Below are 20,660 nucleotides of genomic sequence, written 5' to 3' on the forward strand. Positions count from 1 at the left end.
AGAGACTCGTACCAATCAAGATGCAGATGCTCCCTGAGTTAAATTTATTAGGCAACCACTCACGACTTGAAATACTGACGAGTTCGTCTGACGGGCAGGTTTCTATTTCTAGACGGTAGTTCCGTGACAACAGGAGCTGCTGCTGACGGTGGAGGCGGCGGCGGCGGCGGCGGTGGCGGTAGCGGTGGTAGCGTCGGAACCAACGTCGGCGGTAGCGCCGATGCCTATAGACAAAGCAGCAGCGCAAGTCCACGTGGTGTCGTAACCGGTGGTTATTGCGGTAGTTCAGCCAGCACACCACATAGTCATAGTACTAATGGAAGTTATTCTGTCGCCAATCCGTATACCGGCAGTCCAACTCTCTACACCTCACGTAAGTCTCCTACGTTCTTTCTTTCTCTAACCCTGCAGACGATCCCATGTCTGTACAATGTCGCTGCAATATTCGCAAAATCCAAATTGTGCCGGAATGAAATATAACTTCTTAAATTAGATGACTTTTTACAATTGGAGCATAAAGTCGATTAAAACGTAAACTAAATTGCAGTGTGATAAAAAAATGCTATGAATGTTCAATAATGCAAATTAGTGCTAAGATTTAATATTCGTAAAATCTTATCTTTGTTATATTTATATACGCTTTTGTTATAATATATATTGTGTACACTAGAAAAATGTTTTATCAATAAAAATTTTACTGTTACAACAAAAATTTTGTTAAAATGTACTGAACAAAAGTGCAGTTTTGTGTAAATTAAATTGATTAATTAGTGTAAACAAATATTTTTGTTATTTATAAAATAAAAAGATGCATTTTATATAAAAATAACTAAATTCTTTGTTACATAATCAAAATATTTAGTCACTATTAAAAAATATCTTAACTAAACAGTTTTGCTGAAAGTATTGATCTTCAGCGCAACTTAAAACGAAGAAACACTTATATACGTTCACATATCCAACACGCATGATATTTTTTTCTATTAATATTATCATTCGATGCACGCACTTATGATTTTCCTTTATGTGGCATTTTCGTTTTAGCGCACGAACAATACGGCATATTCTATACATCCGGGGATGGGAGTGCGTTCGCCCCCGTAGTACGACCACCGACCACCTCAGTCCCACCGCACTGGCCCACACAGCACCACCTCGCCACAGCCGCCCAGTAACCGCTAACCGTCCACCATCACCACCAACACCACCATCATCACCACCACCATCACCCTTCGCACTGTGATTAAAGAATTATGAGAGATGACATTTGAGAATGTACGTACACTTATTTACGACGCGATAGTAATCTTATTATAGAACATTGTCAATTTTCAAATTAAATTTAAACTGCTTTTTTCATAATACATACGTCTTTATAACTCAATATTGTATTAATTAATAGCTTCAATTTCTTTAGCAAAAGTGACATATGTATTTTATAGTAACAAAATTTAATTTTCTTGGAATAAAAGTGCTAATACATGATACATGTACGTGTATATATCACAGCAAGCGAAAAATGACTAGTATCTTTCCTTGCATATTTTTTGAGTTCATATCCGCGAAACTTTAACATAGATTATCCATTGTTCTATCGTACTTATTCGGATTATCAGAAAGCTTCACGAATCCTCGCCGCCAATCACATACTTAACTCAAGAATTAAAAGCTTTAACTGAACAGAATTATTAAAACGTTGAATAAATGGATTTCTGTACAATAATCCTATAAAGGAAGTAAAATTAACATATTTTGCTATTATTTTTAATTATTTTATAGAGTTAACAATTATTTCTCTTTTCACTTCTCTCGTGAATATTTTATTTTAAAAAAATAAATAAATCTTTTTTTATTTAAATAATTTCATTATTACAAATATAAATTATGCTTTTTGTCGTTTATTTCTCATTTATTGATTGTGTCATAGTATTACTGCAATAACGCACTAACGTATAACCGACAGTGGGTATGTTGCAGGACTAGGAGAGGTGGTCGGATCACCATTCAATATGAACCCATTTATGTTGCCCACCTGCAATCAAGGATACTCAGCCGCTGCCAGTCCGCTGCTTTCGTCAAATGGCAAATAGTGCTACGAGATGTAAGCTCCGACGAGAATGTCATGAACCATGACCTGCGCGGAGATGTTGTACGAGCGAAGTAACGCGAACACCATCTGAATAATTATCCAGATGATCGCATAAATACTATCGAATAATTATATCGCACACGTACATTGCCTTCACGAATTCGAGTTACTTGCGGTTCTCTTTCTCTTCTGCTCCTTTTGTGATAAAAAGGAAAAAGGACCGCGGCATCATCATTTTCGTCGGAGTTAAAGTCGACAATTTCGTATGAAATCAGGCAAATCAGTGCAAAAATCTAAGACAATTATCTTGCAACGATCGTTAATGATCATATTAGTTAAGAAACGATACATATCGAACAACGAGAAGGTGTTTTTTTATAAATATAATAGCTCAGTCAAAAGATGGCTCAGATGATTATTAAGAAATATACTTGTAAAACGATGTTTTTTTATTTTATAATAGTTCTAATAATTTATATTTTATATTAAATTTTTGTATAAATAATTTTGATCAATTTGTATCAATATTAGAACATGTGGTTATAAATTTCGATGTGATTACAATTTGCAGCATTTTCTGTTAAATTATTATTTCATGTATAATTGAATTCGTTAATTACGATTTATCGGTGTAAAAATTATTTCGAAAATAATTATAATAAATTATAAAAGCTATATTTTTTTTGTTATTAATATAATAATTATACGCTTGCTGTATTTGATATTGTTGATAAGCAACATTTATTAATTTTAATTTTATATTTTAAACAAAATTAATTTAATGAATTGAGAGCCAATAAACTGAAGGAGGAAGCTAAGATGATGTATCAAATATTTTATATCATTCAAACTACAGAGGCTGATAAAGATCGAAAAAGAAATTGACACCACTCGATGGACATATCGCTTATTAATGAATAACAGATACCATAGTTTTAGAGAGCATTTTCGACTTCGAAATTTTAACTTCCTACCCCTACAATTTATGACTAACCAATATCGCCTCTAGTTAGCATACGTGTAACGTAATTTGTAAAATATCTGTAAATATTGTTATGATGTACAAAAAGAAAACTATTTCCAGGAATCCAACGAAATGACATTGACGTCACTCTAGAGTGAAAATTATTATACATAGATGTAAATAAACGTAGGGTGTACGTAGCACATCTGTATAATTGCGTGCCATCCAAGTTTTTAACGTGATCTCGATCAGGAATGCACGAGTTTACGTCTCCATTCGTGGATGAAATTGAATTTGTTGCAATCCGTTCCATTCTTCACTTTAAAGCCAAATCTAGATAAATGACTAATATCTGGCAACAAAATTAGGCCAAAAACGTTAAAAAGTTGGATCGAACGCGATCTGTATAAAAAGTATATAGTATATATAGTTGATTTGGATCGTTTGATAAGCCGGCCCGAAACAAATCTCATACAACTCACGAAAGTATACGAAGCATATACCGGATTGAAATTTCCAGTTAGTCCAAACTTTTGCAGCAGTTTTACGAACGTAGATCGTATCGTTTGTGAAAACGAAGATACCGTTAAAAGTTATTATTATGAAGAGTTCCTTTTTGCATATCGAGAGACTTGGTATGTACTTTTCTTCTAGGAAGTGCATTCTTCGTCCCGGAGCCAAGCGCTCTGTGATCTTGTGATGTTGATTATATATATATAAATATATATATGTATATTGATTGTACCTTGGTTCAATCACGTCACGTCATCTTTTACGAGACGCGTTGTTCTTGTACGCACGCGATGACACGGTACGCACTCGCGCGTATAGACACACTCGTCAGTGTATATTGAAATAAATTAAACTTACTTTTTGAGAATTAAAAATCTTGATGATAGAAAAGTTTCATGTTCTATTCTTTGCCCATCATCTTTAATTTTTTTTTTAACAGTAGTTGTATGCAGCCTAATGTAAGTATTTTATCTTAATCTCACTTAAATATCGTATTGTATTATCTTCTTTGAAATTAAGAAATTTATATAAATAATTTTTTCATCTAGAGATTATCATGACATATATTTTATAAAAAATTACATATTTAAATTAAATAATGAAACTGTACACAATATTTAAATCAGTGGAATAGCAAACAGCAATAGTATAAAATGATTTACTTATTATTAACAATTTAATTATTATTAAAATTAATACAATTTTTTAATGGTTACTGCAAAAATAATAACTATAATATTATATTTCTTTGATAAGTATCAATCATATATATTAGAAGATAATTATTCGGTATCATAAAATAAGAATCTTTCTGTGAAAGAAAGGACAGAAATTATTCTACATAATATGTTGATCATCAAACCTGGCTGGGAACCTATTTATCCCAGAGAAAAAAAGAGGGAGAGAAAGAGAGAGAGAGAGAGAGAGAAAGAGAGAGAGAGAGAGAGAGAGAGAGAGAGAGAGAGAGAGAGAGAGAGAGCAGCCGGGATCAACAAATAGCGAAACAGGATCTGAAGGACCACTCCAGAGCGATTAGTTCACATGGTGTCCCATTACATCCGCCGCCAAACGCGGGCGTATATGATGCATGTATTGTAAGGCTGTTTGTGTTATTAGATTTAGATTGGCTGGCACGTGGCAGGGGTGGCGCGTGCCGCATTGCAAACGTTACAACGTGGGTACAATACGAAATCGTTTTTCTTCAAATACTGGTTTCTTTGGCTTCCCATAGAAGGGTATCGATTTTCACTTGCACACGGCTAACACGCTGTTACAATAACGCGCTAATTTCGCTGATATATAATTTATCAAATGAAAACACAAACCATACATCTTCTAAAAGTTTGTATAGTAATTGCTCTTGTAAAAAAAAATTCTTACATTTGATAATTATTTTTTATAAATTTTTTTATAAGAATTCATCATATTTTAAATTTATTAAGATTTCTAAAAAAATATTAAACTTTTTTAGATTTTATAAGTTTTCTTCAGAAAATATAAGAATCTTAGAAATCTTAGACATTTCAAAATTTGTAAGCTTTCACAGCACTTGTGAAGTGTTCCCATTTGTATAAAAAAATCTGAGAGAAATTTTCTAAAAAGTCATATAAAATTATACAGAAATTCTGAAATTTTAAAATAAATCTTAAAATTTCGAAAAATTATATAAAGACCTCTCTAAAATAAATTTTAATTGGGATACATAATCTATGTAATTTTTATTTCTCTATCATTAAAAATTAAAAAAGTAAAAAAATTCTGTTGAAAATTTTTGAAGTTATAACTCTTAAAAAGGAGAAATAAAGAAAATAGAAATAAAGAAAATAGAAAGAGAAAAAAATAAAAAGTGTATAAAAAATTAAATAGAAGTTTCTGTATCGTATTATCAAATTTACGATAACCGCGAGTGAAATAAAATTGAAAATTTGCAATTACTTTTTAGTAAGATTATTTATTAAGTTAAAGTATAATATCATTTAATTACTGCTTTGACATTATAGAACAATAGTAATTATATCGTGAATACTTAACAAAAATACTTAACAAAAATAATGGAGGCTTTAATTTTGGATAAGCAATAATCTTAATCCCTCGGTTGTTTTAATTCTTACTTTAAATAAAGAGGTATAGCGCCAACTCGCTGTGATCAACTTAAGTTTTTTGACATGTGACTTCCATAAAACCTAATACGATAGCCAGCATGATCTAATTTTAATCTATAAAAAGAAAAAAATATGCGATTTTAGAAGAAACCTATATTTTTTAAAGAAAATTAAAAGAAATTATTTAAAGATTTTTTTAAAGATTTCTCAAAGAGAAAAAATGTTAACAGATATTTATTGTTAACAGATATATTATTAAAATGTTAGCAGATATTATATTATTTTGAATCTCAAAAAATCATTAAATAATATAATGTACATATCGCTCCTTCTCTTCCAAAAGTAACACAACTCAAAAACGTAATCTTTGCAAATCATAAATAAGTTAAACAAGTAGTATCTTCTATTAATCATTAAAAATAAATTAATTTACATTCACTGATTAATAATAATTACTTCATAAAAAATCGTCCACCTTTAAAGTGATTTTTTTAAATACTCGTAAAACAAAAATGATAAAAATAATATTTGATTGTATTATAAGAATATATTCTTTTTGTCAACATTATTTGATTAGTCTAAGTAGAAAATAATTTTTTGTAAAGTTGAAAATAATTTTTTCCTTTTTCTAAGAAATTTAATTTTTGTAATTGTTCTACCTTTGAAGTAAGAAAGCAATATATATAAAATAAAAATTTTATATATAATAGTAAATCTTTTAAAGAAAATTCCGATTTTTTTTAGTTGTCTAACTATTTATAATTATCGTAGCATCACCATGCGCTATCATCATTATGTTATCGAGGATGAGCTTAGGTTGCGTGTCAAAGGGGATGAACATTTGGGCAAGCTGGGATAAGAGCAATCCGGTGATCCACCCCTGACAGTTCATCGCGATAAGATCTACTCATGCAGCGAGTTGGCTCCATTCATATTCTGTTTGCTTTCTGAATCCTACGACGTCGCAAGCCCATTGTACTCCCAGTGATGCGAAAGAATATTACCATCTGCTTATTACCAGTAATCTTCCTTCAATGATATCGAATTTCCATGAGCTTGTCGGAATAGTGAATCTCGTCAACAAACGATCCGTTCAAAATACATCTTACTCACTTTTTGAAACACACATGACTTACAGAATATAGATATTTGATTTTTGTGAAAATACTATGAAAGAACGTATACTTAAAAAATATATAGAAAATTTAAAGAAAAATTCTTTTCTTAATTCTTTTATTTTATGCAGAAATTTAAATAATATATGTTTAATTGTCAAATGAAAGAAGTGTAATATATACAGAGGAAAGTCGCTGATATTGACATAAGTCTCCTAAAGTGACTCCCTTATTTTTCAGAAACTAACTATTGCACTATATTAATAAAATACTATACTAATAAAATAATGATCTGTTTAGCTAAAAAAATACAAACTCATAATTCGTGTGTTTGTAGCTTGTTTCTATATCAAATCAACTAAAAACGAATGAATGCGAAATATATATGAATGCGAAAATAAAATTCTTACGATTTTCTTTTGCAAATTGCGTAGTTTAAATAATGTTGACTATATTATTAATATTACGTCATTTTAAATGCCGTAATTATAATTTCCTAAATCAGTTTTATTTATATTATATTTTCTCTTAGTTTTTCCATAATATGATTTTAAATTAAAAATTGGTGTGCAATGTAAAGTCATACTTGTCTGTAAAACAGATCAGTGATGACAGATCAGTCATGAGCTAACTTAATCTTTATAATGTTTCTTCTAGTGTCAAATAGCTCTATTGGAGTTGAAAACAATCGTGCATATATGGAAAAACTCTTGAAAAACTATCGCATCATATTTGTATCTTGCAGAACAGCGTGAAGTAAATATGCACATAATTCAATAAAAATGTTTTATAACGAAGTGAAAAGATATCTTATATATATTCACTTGTAGGTACTTTATACAGATAATTTCTGTAAAAGAAAAAGAATAAAAATACGTAGTATTACTGCCTACTGTGTTAGTTTGGAGCCCATTTTGTCAGACGCTCATTTTTGTTTACGAAAAAATTAATTATTGTAAAATTGCAAACAGTATAAAAAAATTGCTTATACTATTTGATGGGAGACACTTTTTAGTTTGTACTTATTATTATTTGTTTTCGAAGTTTTACTTTGGGTAGGTTTAAGAAATTATCTAAAAACAAAGTGTCGATATCGGAGATTTTTCTATATGTACGTGTATATCGCGATTAATTTAGCAATAATAGTATAATAAAAATTATACGATTATTTATATATTTTTAATAGTTCGTATTTGAGATTCAAATTCTTGAATCCTTCAAAAATATTTATAATTTCAGATAGTTATTTTTGATTTTAGACATCCCAAATTCTTGAAATCGTAAATTCTTGAAAAAATAACATTTTTAATGATATAAGTAAATAAGTATATGATTTTTTTACAAGCAACAATATGTTTTATTTATATATCAATTCATTCATTATTCTTAATATATATAAAAGAATCAAGATAAAATCATTAGTTGGATTAAAGGCTTACCATCGTATTGACTGCGATGCTGACACTGCAGTTAATATAATGGCAAGATTCTAATCCAGCAGGAAAATAAGCAGGAAAATAAGCATCAGTTTCAAGGATATCTTAGAATAATAAATACATATTTCAAAGATAAGAAATTTGAATGAGAGAATGGAAGTGACTCATTACCTGTAATGAAGTTACAGTTACAACTTATTTTTTTTATAAGTTTACTGATAACTGCGTCACTTTTTTTGTAATTGTAACGATTCCGAATTTTATAGTTACTTTTATCGTTACTTTGTAACGATTAGACACGGTTCGATTGGACACAAGCCACTTATAGCGCTTGAGACTAGAAAGCTCCTAGGCACCCATCCGTTGTGATTGTTATCGATTTTTAAAAAATAACGAAAAAATAATGAAAAATTTCTCAAGTAATACTAACTATAACGAGTTATTTTTAAAAATCGGAAATAATAGTAATGGTAATTTGTTACTTTTTCTACTTTTTCTATTTGATAACGAATATAAGTATAATTTGTTATGTTTAAAAAGTAACTTTCCATTCCCTAAATTTGAACATAAGATATTTTAAAAACATTATATACAGATGTATTTCGAATAATTTTATAAGGCAATTCTTAAAAATGTTTTTAGCTCTACAATATCAGATAAAAATATCAGTCTAAAAGAGCTAATATCACTAAAAAATTTTCGTCCTAAATATGTTTTGGAATCATAAAATACAAAAATAGCAAACTATTTGGCTTATGTAGAGCAATTTTTATATTTTGCTGCAGTTTTAGGTAAATAATTTTTAAACGAGTAAATGGATCCAAATGTACTTTTGTATGAATATTTATTAAAGTTTTATTAATATACATAAAAAATTGGATTTAATGCTTGTATAGTCAAAAAAAAACCATATATTTAAGGCTTCTTTAAATTTATTTTCAAAAGTTCTACGAATTATTTTAATATTAAAATAACTCAATGTTAATATTAAAAATGTTAATATTAAAAAATAAAAAGATTCAGACTAATAATATATAACAAAATATATTATGTCCAATGATTTTTGATACGTATATATTATATAATAACGAAATATATTTTTTTTCTATAAAAACTACATTTATGTAACTATATATATAGCTAGTATATACATATGTAATAATAAAATAATTTTATTTATTTCATCATAAATTATAATATATATTAGTTACATGTTTACATGTAAATGTAGCTTTTATACTAAACAAAAAAAAACATATATTTAAATTATATAATCCATTATTGAAAAGGAAGAAATAATGCATTACAAGTAAATTATTACAATGTTCAATATGTATAGATAGTCATAATAAAAGTAACTCATCGATAGAGTTCGACACGAAGCTAGGTTGGCCGAGCGGTCTAAGGCGCCAGACTTAAGTTCTGGTTCCCATCTGGGAGCGTGGGTTCGAACCCCACACCTGGCAAATTTTTTGTTTTATAATGCATTTGAATTAAATTGATCAAAGAATTATAGTCTTATTAAAAGTAATTCTCTACTATTTATTTTAGTTAATTAAATTAATAAAACATTTTTATGATTATATGTTATTTTCAGGTTAGATAGTTTCCAAAATTGTTTTATTTTAAAATATTATCATATTTTTCTTAGTTACTATTTTTATTGTAAATATAGTTCTAACAAATTTTTTAAATAACATTAACAATACAATAATATAGCATTATATTCTTGATATAATTGATTTTAATATTAAAACAGGAATGAATTTCTCCTCTAAGAAAGTTATATTTTTTCAATATTTTTTAACAATCTTTTATTTTAAAATTTATCTTTACAATTAGAAAACTTTGATAACAATTATAACTATTATTATATAATCATTGACGAGATTATTATGAACTATCGACCTTGGATAAATTCTTACTATTATCAATTCTTACTATTATCAATAGGATCTCAAGAGTTCGGTAATAGAAGAGTTGTCATTACCGATTGTTGATATAAAAATTTTCCTCATTATCGATGTAAATATCTGAATAATTATAATTATAATTATTATCTGAAGGAATTCATGGTATAATGTTGTAATCCATGTAACATGTTAAACTGCGCATAATGGAAAAAATATTATGAATAGAAATAAATATTAGAAAAAAAATTAGGAATAGAAATTAAATATAACGCACAGATACAAATAGCATAGATATTTTCAGATTTCTCTCTGACGTTAATAAAAATGACAATAAAAATAATTTAATATTTTAAATAATGTTAACTTTTTGAAATAAATATTTTTGTTAATTTTGCAATATCAATATCATCAATATATAATTCTTTTGTTACAAGTCGGCAATGTAGACTGCTTTCATTGCTTGAAAGAGAAATTGCAGCTTCATTTTATCTTATTACTAGTAGATATTTCAGATCCTGCAGATATACTCATGAATTGTCAACCATTATAGACATTCATCCGTTGTAATACTAGATGTCAGTTGCCTTAATTTTTCATGAAAATATATGTGTAATATACATATAGTATACATATAATTATACAAATATAATTATACAAATTATATAACAATTTGATTGATAAAATTTTATTGTTAGAAAAATTTCTTCTAATTGAAAAATATAAATTTTGAAGTATAAGGCAATCCTATTGGCGAACCTTATATGCTTTACATTTTACAATTTTTAAAATTTTTTGTTAAGTTTAAAATTAAAATTTGATGATCAGATTTAAAATAAAAAATATTTCTAAACATTAAATAAAATATTTCTAAAAATTTAAAACATTTTCAAATATTTACATGGGTGCAATAAAAGTTTTAAGAAAAAGTTAAGGTCTTATATTGAATACATAAGTACCCAATGTAATGTAATTGTAAGTATATTTCTTCCTTTTTTTTATAAAAAAATATTAGACAAATGGAAAATAAAGTGATCCAATATTACTCTTATAAGATTATAAGTTTATTAATATATTAACATGTTCGTTACATGTAAGAATACACACACAAAGAACTTTTCAAATAATTGATTTATTATTTACTTACGATGTTTATCCAGGTAAATCCATAATTGCCTATAAAATATTACATCACAATTGACATTCCGCATTTTGCTTTAATATAACAGAATGACAATAATAGAATAAATAAACTGAGCAATAAACTGATGTAATTAAGTCAATACGACATATTAGTGCTATCTATATGTATTAAATTCATCGTGTAATTACTCACAAACAACGAGTAAGTCATATTGAGTACTATAAGACCATATAGAATCTGGTTACATTATGATAAGTATAGAGAAGCTTATATAAATCATTGTTTCACTACTTGAAGAAAGTTTCGACGTTTTATTTCTTCATTTATTAGTTTGAATTTATTATACAAAATATTATATGTTTAGATTAATACACTTTAAAAAAAATTTATTTAGAAGATAATGAATTCAATATATTAAATTATATTTAAAAAACGCGTAATTAATATATGCTAGAGAAAGATCGATAAATCTTTCTTCAGCCCATAAATCACATCCGCTGGCAACTTGATGCAATGAAATATTTGCTATCTACAGTCATATAACCCATTAATTCTAAAATGGCTACATCTATTAAGAAAAGATGATTCTTTTATAATCTTTTACTCGTAGTAAATGCTACTCGATGGAAATACAAATAAACCAAAGAGACAAGAGAAAAGGTTATTTAGTTATACATACACTTAATTACAAAAGTTGTTAATCACATAATTATATCCTGCAGAGTAATTAATATCTCAACGAGCAAATTAATTTAATATGAAATGACTATATTATGACTTCAAAAAAAAAACAGTTGATTATAAAAAGCTAGAAAATATAAAGAAAATGTATCGTTAGCTTTTTCAAACAAATTATAAGAATTAATATATAATGTCTTATAATATAAAAATGTTAATTATAATATAAAACAGTTAGCAATTATATCAATAGATTTTATGTATAAAGATCAAACTTTTTTTTCAAATAACAGGTCATTAATTCTTGCATTCTGTTCGAAAATAAATCCATATTTTTAACTATTTATTTATAATCGAATATTGACAGAATTTAAGAGAAATTAAAATCTAATTAAAAGCTAATTTCCAATTTGATTGTAAAGAATCTTTTTCTTTTTATCAATATTATGTAACAACTTTATAGTACGTACAATTCTACTTTAGATAAAGCAAAGAAAGATTATTTTATTATTCATTTTTTCCTAATATTAAATATTAGGAATATAAATTGTACGAATTTTTTCTTTGCCGTCTATATATCATTCAGTTTAGTGGAGGATCAGTGGAGCAATGGTAATTAATCAACATCTTAATTTTTACAGGATAGTCACTACTGGTAGCGCTGAAACAGTGTCATATTTTAAAGCGAGAAGTACAATGAAATAATGAACTATAATAAATTATATTTAAAGAAAAAAAACTTTAAAATCTTAAAATTAGACTCTTTAAAAGTTAACATATTCCGTATATCGTATAGATCACCATTTTTTATTCAAGCGTTTAATATTTTTGGCTATATAAAAAAACATAATTATAAAAATTATAAAAATTTTGAAATTATATACGTTTATACTTATAACTATGATATATAATATTAGATCCATGAAGCCTTTCTCTTTATAATATTTGAATTCGTTAATCATCATAAAAAATATCTATTATTTAATAAATATAACAAATAAATATGCCATAAATTACTCATGACATCACGCAATGTGATGATTAAGTCACTTAAAATTAGCGCGACATGGAAAGTGTTAATAACATTTCTACATTATCCGGCGATCAAGAAAGATCATTAAATAGAACAACGTGAAACGTGGTCGTAAAAGTAGTGGGTCGGAGTTTCCGCGTCTCTTTCTGAGCGGCCTCGCGTGTCAAGCGGCGAGGCGAATATGGCGAAGACGACGAGTATCGGCCGTAAAGAGGCAACACGCTCTTATATTAGAAAACGATGAAGCTCTGGTATAATATTATCGGGACAACGCTGCGTCTCGATCGTAAAATCGCCTTACGTATGGCGAACTCGGGAGCCCCGCGTCAATGGCCCTCGCCCATTTTCGGGATCGTCAATGGAAAATATGACGGTGAGTTGCAAAATATTAACGAGGGAAGCCAGTCCCGTAAACACTCGATGTAAACGTATCCGGACGATATGCAGCGCGAGCTCGGGTTCTGGGATCCGCACTAATTTGGTTTTACGTTACAGAGTGATTATACGTACCCCGGCGCAACGGGGTAACGCAACACGGACTCGGTCGGCACCTTAATCCGAAACAAAGCATCCGTTTCGGCGAGAGTTGCGGATGTAGGTGTGCGGTAGGACCGCACACATTGTCCCGTAGTTGAGTTCTCCGTCTTCTCGCACGATTGTGATAGAATGTTTCGGGCTAAGCCTTCCGAGGTCAGGGAGATACGGTATAATTATGTCGAACCACTTACGCGACCTCTTCGACTACCTCGAATCAGAAATCGATTATTTCATGGCGGCTTCTCTTCTCTGAATTCTTCTCAAAGTCTCTTAAAAGCATGCTTTCCGATCAACACGCCTTGTTGAATGAGTGGTCTTCATATTTTCCTGATCGGAAAGACCAGATAAAATGATTCAGAAAATTCTTACATTATCTTTCAACGATTTGATGAGAATCGTGAAATATATATGAAATTGTAAAATCAATTTCAAAATTTATTTTTACGAATCAATTTAATCATGGAGAGACTTTCAATATTCACTAAGAAGTTGTCTGTGATAATAAAAAGAATATTTTAAATTAAATTAATTCAAATAAATAAAAAAGGGTCAAATAAGGTCTAGGTCAGATCTAGGAATTTACTAATATTTATATGTAAATTTTTTAATATATTTTTTATATGAACTGCGCGCCAATTGCTTTTGCGGATTTGATTATTGTTGGATTATTATAAGATCAAGATCTAGGCAAGAATCCATAGTTCGTTCTTAATCTCAAGACAATCTCAAGGAATGTCTTAAGATGCTAATACGGGTTTCTAATTAGTTTATGATATCTTAAGCACTAGCTTAAGACTATTTCGAATCTTGAGCAACATCTATGGATATCGCCCCTAGTTTCAATCATATTTGGCCCTTCTTTACAATTTTATTTATTTATATAGTAATCTATTTTTACTCTCATTATTATTAAATTTTAATTTAATAATGTACACTATAGAGTACTCAAAATTCAAAGTAAAAGAAAAAATATATAAAGGAATGAAAATCAAGCGCAGATCTAATTGAAGTGGAAATTAATAATATTTAAATTGAAATAATCCGTTAAAGAGAGAGGGCTCAGAGCAAAAGCAGGATGTACTTTGCTAATATTGTGAATTACAAAAATTATATTTAACAAAACAATATACATACATTTCGACCTTACAGGTCATTTTCAATGTTAAAACTAACTTGTTCTGAGCTCTTTAACGGATTATTTCAATTTAATTTACTGAGCATTGATTGACTTTTTATTTAAATATTTAAATTCTTAGTCAGTACATGAGTCGAACGTTTCAAATTCACAAAGCAATCTTCAGTAAACAAAATTAATGTAAGCGTTGTTTCTTAAGTTCCAAATGGAGAAATAATGAGTATATCGCTCATGCTGATTGCAAGGCTTATTTCCCTATTTAAAGCTCAAGAAACAATACTTCAATTATATTAATTTTATTTGTCAAACGTGGCTTAAATATACAATATATAAATAAAAGAGCAAAAAAAGCCCACTGGATGTCATTAACATATATTTAAAAATTTATCAAGTTGACATAAATAAACATATCATACACGTATGTTTATTTATGTCAACTTACTATGTTTATTTAATGTATGTTTATTTCAACTTGATGAATTTTTAAATATATGACTTTTACTAACGACATTCAGCGTATGATTTTTTTTGCTCTTTTATTTATATATTGTATACTAATTTTGTTCACTGAAGATGGCTCGAATTAAATTCAAAACTTTTGACTTATATTCCGATAAAAGAAGAATACATTGAATAAATTAATTTGCGCTCCAATTACTATACTTGACTTTTATTTGCTTTATACATTTTCCTTTTTTTTTTTAATTTTAATTTGTATTATAGTTTCTATATTTATAAAATATTGTTGCCAATTTGAAAATATTCAATAGTTTTCTTTAAATGAAATAAGCTTTTTATATTCTATCCTAATAACTTCGTATCTCTTGCGTGCAGTAATCGATATTTTGCGAAGTTACGTCTTTTTGTAAATAACCGGTTCACCAATATAACATCCGTATGACGTAATAAAAATATCACAATATTTACGAATCGGAATAGGTGTTACACAGTCTGTTCCTGCGAATCGTGACTGTTACGTGAGTTGGAATGAAAATAGTGTATGAATACAGTTTACTGACGGCGGCATTCCAATAATAATTTACAATACGGAGAAACCTCTCTTCGCGCGCGCGAATAACAGGTAATGACGTATTTAACGAGTACGGTATTGATTCCGCTTAAACGCGTATACGACATAGAAGGGTTCAGGGTTCGAGGTTCAAGTATCCACGCGCACGTTTCATGTATGTCGCCAAGGTGTGGGCTGCGTCTCGAACGTTTGAATTCCGAATACTTCACGCACGTGTCTAATAGTACGTTCAAACACAACGGTAAATTAGCGCCAGCATGACTCCATCTCGGATGGCGAACTCCCACATTAATTGACGATGTTACTGGCGGCAAGTCTCAAATGGCTCCTAAAGCCACTTTACGACATAATCTGAAATTGTTGTTGTAACTGATTAAAATTGTAATTGCTGTTATTGCAATCGTGATAAGATATATTTCTTGCAACGTAATTCATGACAAGTGCGTTCATTACACATGCATTAAGAAATGCTTCAACGTGATATTACAACTATTTCAACGTTATAAGATAGAACATTTCTTTTGCTAAAATCGAACACTGATATCACATATATATTGTAGTAATTCAAGTCAATATTAATTGTACGCGTAATAAAAGGAAGATTGCATATTGATAAGTATTCTTCATTATATGTAAGGTAATAAATTTTTCTGATAATTTTAACTCTAACTAAATTATTTTATAATTATAAATGTATAAACAATTTTTTTTATTTATTTTTTCACACATTTATTTTTATTTCTTCAATCATAAATATGACGTAAATACGACATATTTCAAATTACGATGGATTAAAATATTTTAATAAATAAAATAAACACTGACGATTTGTTCCATCTTTTATAAGACAAATCTTGTTATACCGAATTTGGGATGACCACCTCGATGTTGTACTTTCGTTTGCGTTTGACACTCCATCTACCGCCAAGTCGCTGCTCAAAGAATCTTTCTAACGGAGAAATCCGTGTGGCGAGTAAAAACACACGTCATATCTCTCACCATCAGTAAAATACCATTCAATCTTTTTCTACATTTTATTTTCAGTAAAAATCTTGGCTTATTCAAAATACATGCTTATATACATATTTGTTGGAAATTAAAATTATACTACGTTCAAGCTTCATTAAATGTTCATTACATAAAAATATTTTTATAATAATACATAATATATGTTACCAATTATAAATGATTAAAAACAAATAATTATGACTTACATTCATTATATTTATAAACTTAACATGTTACGATTCTTATCACGAAGTTATTATTATTTATCTTCACAAAGAAAATAAAAATTATGTTGCATAAAAAATTAGAAAAAAATATCCGAATTTACTTGTAATTTTTTCGATTTTTTATAAATTTATATTTATACTTTATTACATTTAATGTAACAATTAAAAAACAATAAAATTCCTTATAATAAACAAATAACTTATAATAAAGAAAGCGGATTAACAGGAATCGGTGTTGTAAGCAATGTATTTAAATTTTAATATAAATATATAATTTGAAAAAATATTTAATATTAAATCATCAATATATTAAATTACCAACGTTTCGATTATTTTCTAGCTTTCCTCAGCGCAAAAAATTTGTGATTCGCACTTCTATCATGTAATCCGCCGGAAAAACTTCGGTGGTAAAGCTCAAACTTATGAGAGACTTTCTACAATAAGCTTTTAGTAATAAATTATAAGTTAAAAGCTAAAAGTTGACCAATCACAATCGATCATTCTTCTCACATTCAACTATGGTTGGTCAATTTCTGCTTCTGACTTTTGATTTATTACTAATGGTTTAAAGGGGTTCTAAGACTGTGATTTGAATTGAAATAGCGTGGAAATCTTGTTGAGAAAATTGAAATTGAATTGCCTCAAGATTGTATATTCAAGCCATTCCGTTTGTTTCTCTTGGCATAAACTTGAGGACCGGGTTGCTATAAAATAATACTAGAACGATAAAACACACGTGCGACTTGTGTCCAAGACACGATGTACGCGCGTGGGAAGGTGTCGCAGGTAGAACGATCGAATTGGTACACATTGATACACATCGAGATTTGAGACACAATCTCTTGGCTTCGATACACACATCCCGACACGCCCGAGTCTATTAATACCATAGTACGTTACCGTCTCATAAATACGGTTGCGATACGAAAAATGACGCGTCGCCGCGAGCTTGACATGAATCGTTAAATCAATTCCCCGTTTTTCCCATCGTTGTAAAATTCATCGATGCAAATAGAGCGCATTTGTCACGGTCATTGAGAAACGAATCGTTCCATTCCATCAATATCGAAAAATCGCGCTGCTGTCGCGCGATCGAAATGTTCATTGAACAATTCCCATCAAGACCTTCGACAGATCGCAATTTGAGATATACTCAGTTGTAGTGTAGCTTTTATCTCTTGTTTATATCCTTCGTTGTTGGTACATGTACCACATGTGTGCACGTTGTTGCAAACATTACATAATACACTACTTGAAGCCGACTGTAAGTAAAATGTAACAGCAACCGTTGTCGCAACGATGTCTTTCAAGAAGGAAGAAATGCACGACCATTGCGGCAAGTTTTTATCATCGCGATCGTCGTGCGAACATAACACCGTAGGCCGTGTTTCTCGTTGCGGGGAACACAAGAGTCATGTGGGTTTCGCGAGAAAACAAGCGAAATAATTGGACCCTAAGACCGATTCGACGGAACGCGCGAAGACATATGTGACATCATTGCTGTTTTTCTTTCGACCGCACGCAAAGCTTTATAAAGTTTCAAGGATATGAAAGTTCTGAGCGACACTTCAATTCTAACATTCCGATTGCTATCAAATTTTTCTTGACAATTCAAAATTAATACTTGTCTCGCATTAATTAATTTCATTTTTTATCCCCTCCCCCAAATTAAATTTGTATTTAATTTAATCGAATGTTTGCTTTCGACAGTCGAAACTTCGACAATCATGTATAAATATCAAGATTAAGAAGACAAAAATGTTTGCGCGTATCGCGACACAAGACAGTGGCGCCATTGGGCAACGATAAAGTTTTAAGATGCGGAAATAAAAAAATACAGGTCGCCCTTATAAGGCAGGATCTCACATACGCGCGTATTACAAGACGACCGAGAGTCGCACAGATAATTTATGACGCGGGACAAATTATGCCTCACCGAACCGGTAAGGAATTCGTGCGTCGCCGAAGGTACCAGTTGTAACTACCTACAACGGGTGTTAATTGAAAGATACACTCCTAAACAATTATAAATATTCTCTTATTATAATCTACTGTATCTATTTATGTGCCACTTATAACACGTATGAATCAGAAAGGGAAAGGAGAGAAGACGATGCGTATATGAACAATGTCTTTCAAGACGGTTTTGTTTCGAGAGAGATTGAAGACTGCTACATGGCCATTCTATTCAAGTGTCGGATAATGCGTTTAACTGTGCGGTCTATAATTTCATTACTGCGCTTAATGAACGTTAAATGATTAAACCGCTAAAATATGTCTCTTCGCGAATATTGATGTAATCCTCTGCAGCGATTTGCCTATTATTGTGACTAATTTCAGACATTCTCAGCGCAGAACTGGCGAATAGACACGATTATTCATTTTTCCTCTCTACCGGTAATACCTTTTCCTTCTTAAATAATGTGCATATCTTAACACTGAGGTTTATTGCAGCGAGAGCCATTACTGCTGTCATTGCGTGCTCGCGCACCACGTGCTTGGAAAGGTGTCTTTATTAAACGGCTTATACCAGAAATAACGTCTATGCATGTAGTGCATGCGTCTTACATGCTAGCTACATACTAATATTATGAATAACTCAATAAATTGTATTTTATGCCTGAATGTTGCTAAATCTTTCCACAGAACACTTTGTATATTCCGGGATTATTAATATGTTCAAGATCGAAATACTTCATTATGCATTCATACAAAAAGAATTTATTCAGCTCGCATGTAAAGCGCTTCTATGGAACGTAATATCTTATATTTATCACTGTCGACGATACGGAGTAGACATATACAAAACAATTTCCAGCATAATCGAGTTAAAGTGTTCCTTCTATACTAAGTCCACTTGAAAAGCATTACCTTAATATAAGTTCTGTCAATCGAGGACCGCCAAAGGACAAAATCACCAAAGGAGAAAGCGAAATATCTCGCGCAGGCCGGCGAATCGTTCTCTCAAAGTTGCTCGACTGCAGAGATCGCCTCATCGGTTCCACTTCGTCCAATGATTTGTAATTACTGCCGTTAATATGATACATACCGGCAGTAGCTCTCATCCGAAACGGCAGGTCAATTACAACACGAGACAAAGGCCCCGCAAACTGTTGAACAGGGCGAGCCCATACGGATGGGCCCATCAGGATCCTATGGGCTTTACGATCTTACACGGCGCCACAGGTTAATCATTCGAGAGTCTTCCACTCTTGCTCTTATAGTCCGCAGTATATGTCTTCCATTCTCGAAGATCCTCGATTCGCTATCCCGCAACGGCTCCTACCGATTGCTACTGTCCCTGCTAATTCAAGCGCCGATGCACAGAGATCGATGGACTCTGGTGGGGCCTCTTTTGCACCAAGCAAGTTCGCTGATTCGGATTCCAGAAGCCCTAGGGCTGCACAAGTCTTCTACGCGGACCACCTCCTACGGTCCCAATCTCGTTTTCGTAAATCACAATCATTGGAGAAAAAATCAATTATCGCTCCATATTACTGCCCATATTTACTAATCATGCAACATGATAATTAGATATAAGAATATAAATAATTAATTAAAATTAATAAAAATATGCATAATATATGTAATATATCTGTTACTATTCCTCGCATTTTTAATGTATTGCTGTAATTTAATATTGAAAGTTAGAATTTATGCTATATTCTTTCGAGCACGCACATAAAATATCTTGAAAGAGAGAGAGAGAGAGAGAGAGAGAGAGAGAGAGAGAGAGAGA

General features: G+C 30.2%; 1 protein-coding gene and 1 non-coding gene across 2 annotated transcripts in view; both read left to right on the forward strand.

Moving 5' to 3' along the window:
* LOC108694818 (transcription factor collier) overlaps positions 1-1,217 on the forward strand; it is an 84,136-nt gene extending 82,919 nt beyond the window's left edge. The window contains exons 12-13 of the mRNA XM_018204492.1: positions 113-373; positions 1,045-1,217. Of these exons, the coding sequence (XP_018059981.1) occupies positions 113-373; positions 1,045-1,175 (392 nt within the window). The 3' untranslated portion in view covers positions 1,176-1,217. The remainder of the gene's footprint in view (positions 1-112; positions 374-1,044) is intronic.
* Positions 1,218-9,601: 8,384 nt separating this feature from the next.
* Positions 9,602-9,685, forward strand: Trnal-uaa. Its single transcript has one exon. It is a non-coding gene; the product is annotated as a tRNA-Leu (tRNA).
* The last annotated feature ends 10,975 nt before the right edge of the window (positions 9,686-20,660 follow it).

The sequence above is a fragment of the Atta colombica genome, unplaced genomic scaffold, assembly GCF_001594045.1.
Source record: "Atta colombica isolate Treedump-2 unplaced genomic scaffold, Acol1.0 scaffold125, whole genome shotgun sequence".
NCBI lineage: Eukaryota > Metazoa > Arthropoda > Insecta > Hymenoptera > Formicidae > Atta > Atta colombica.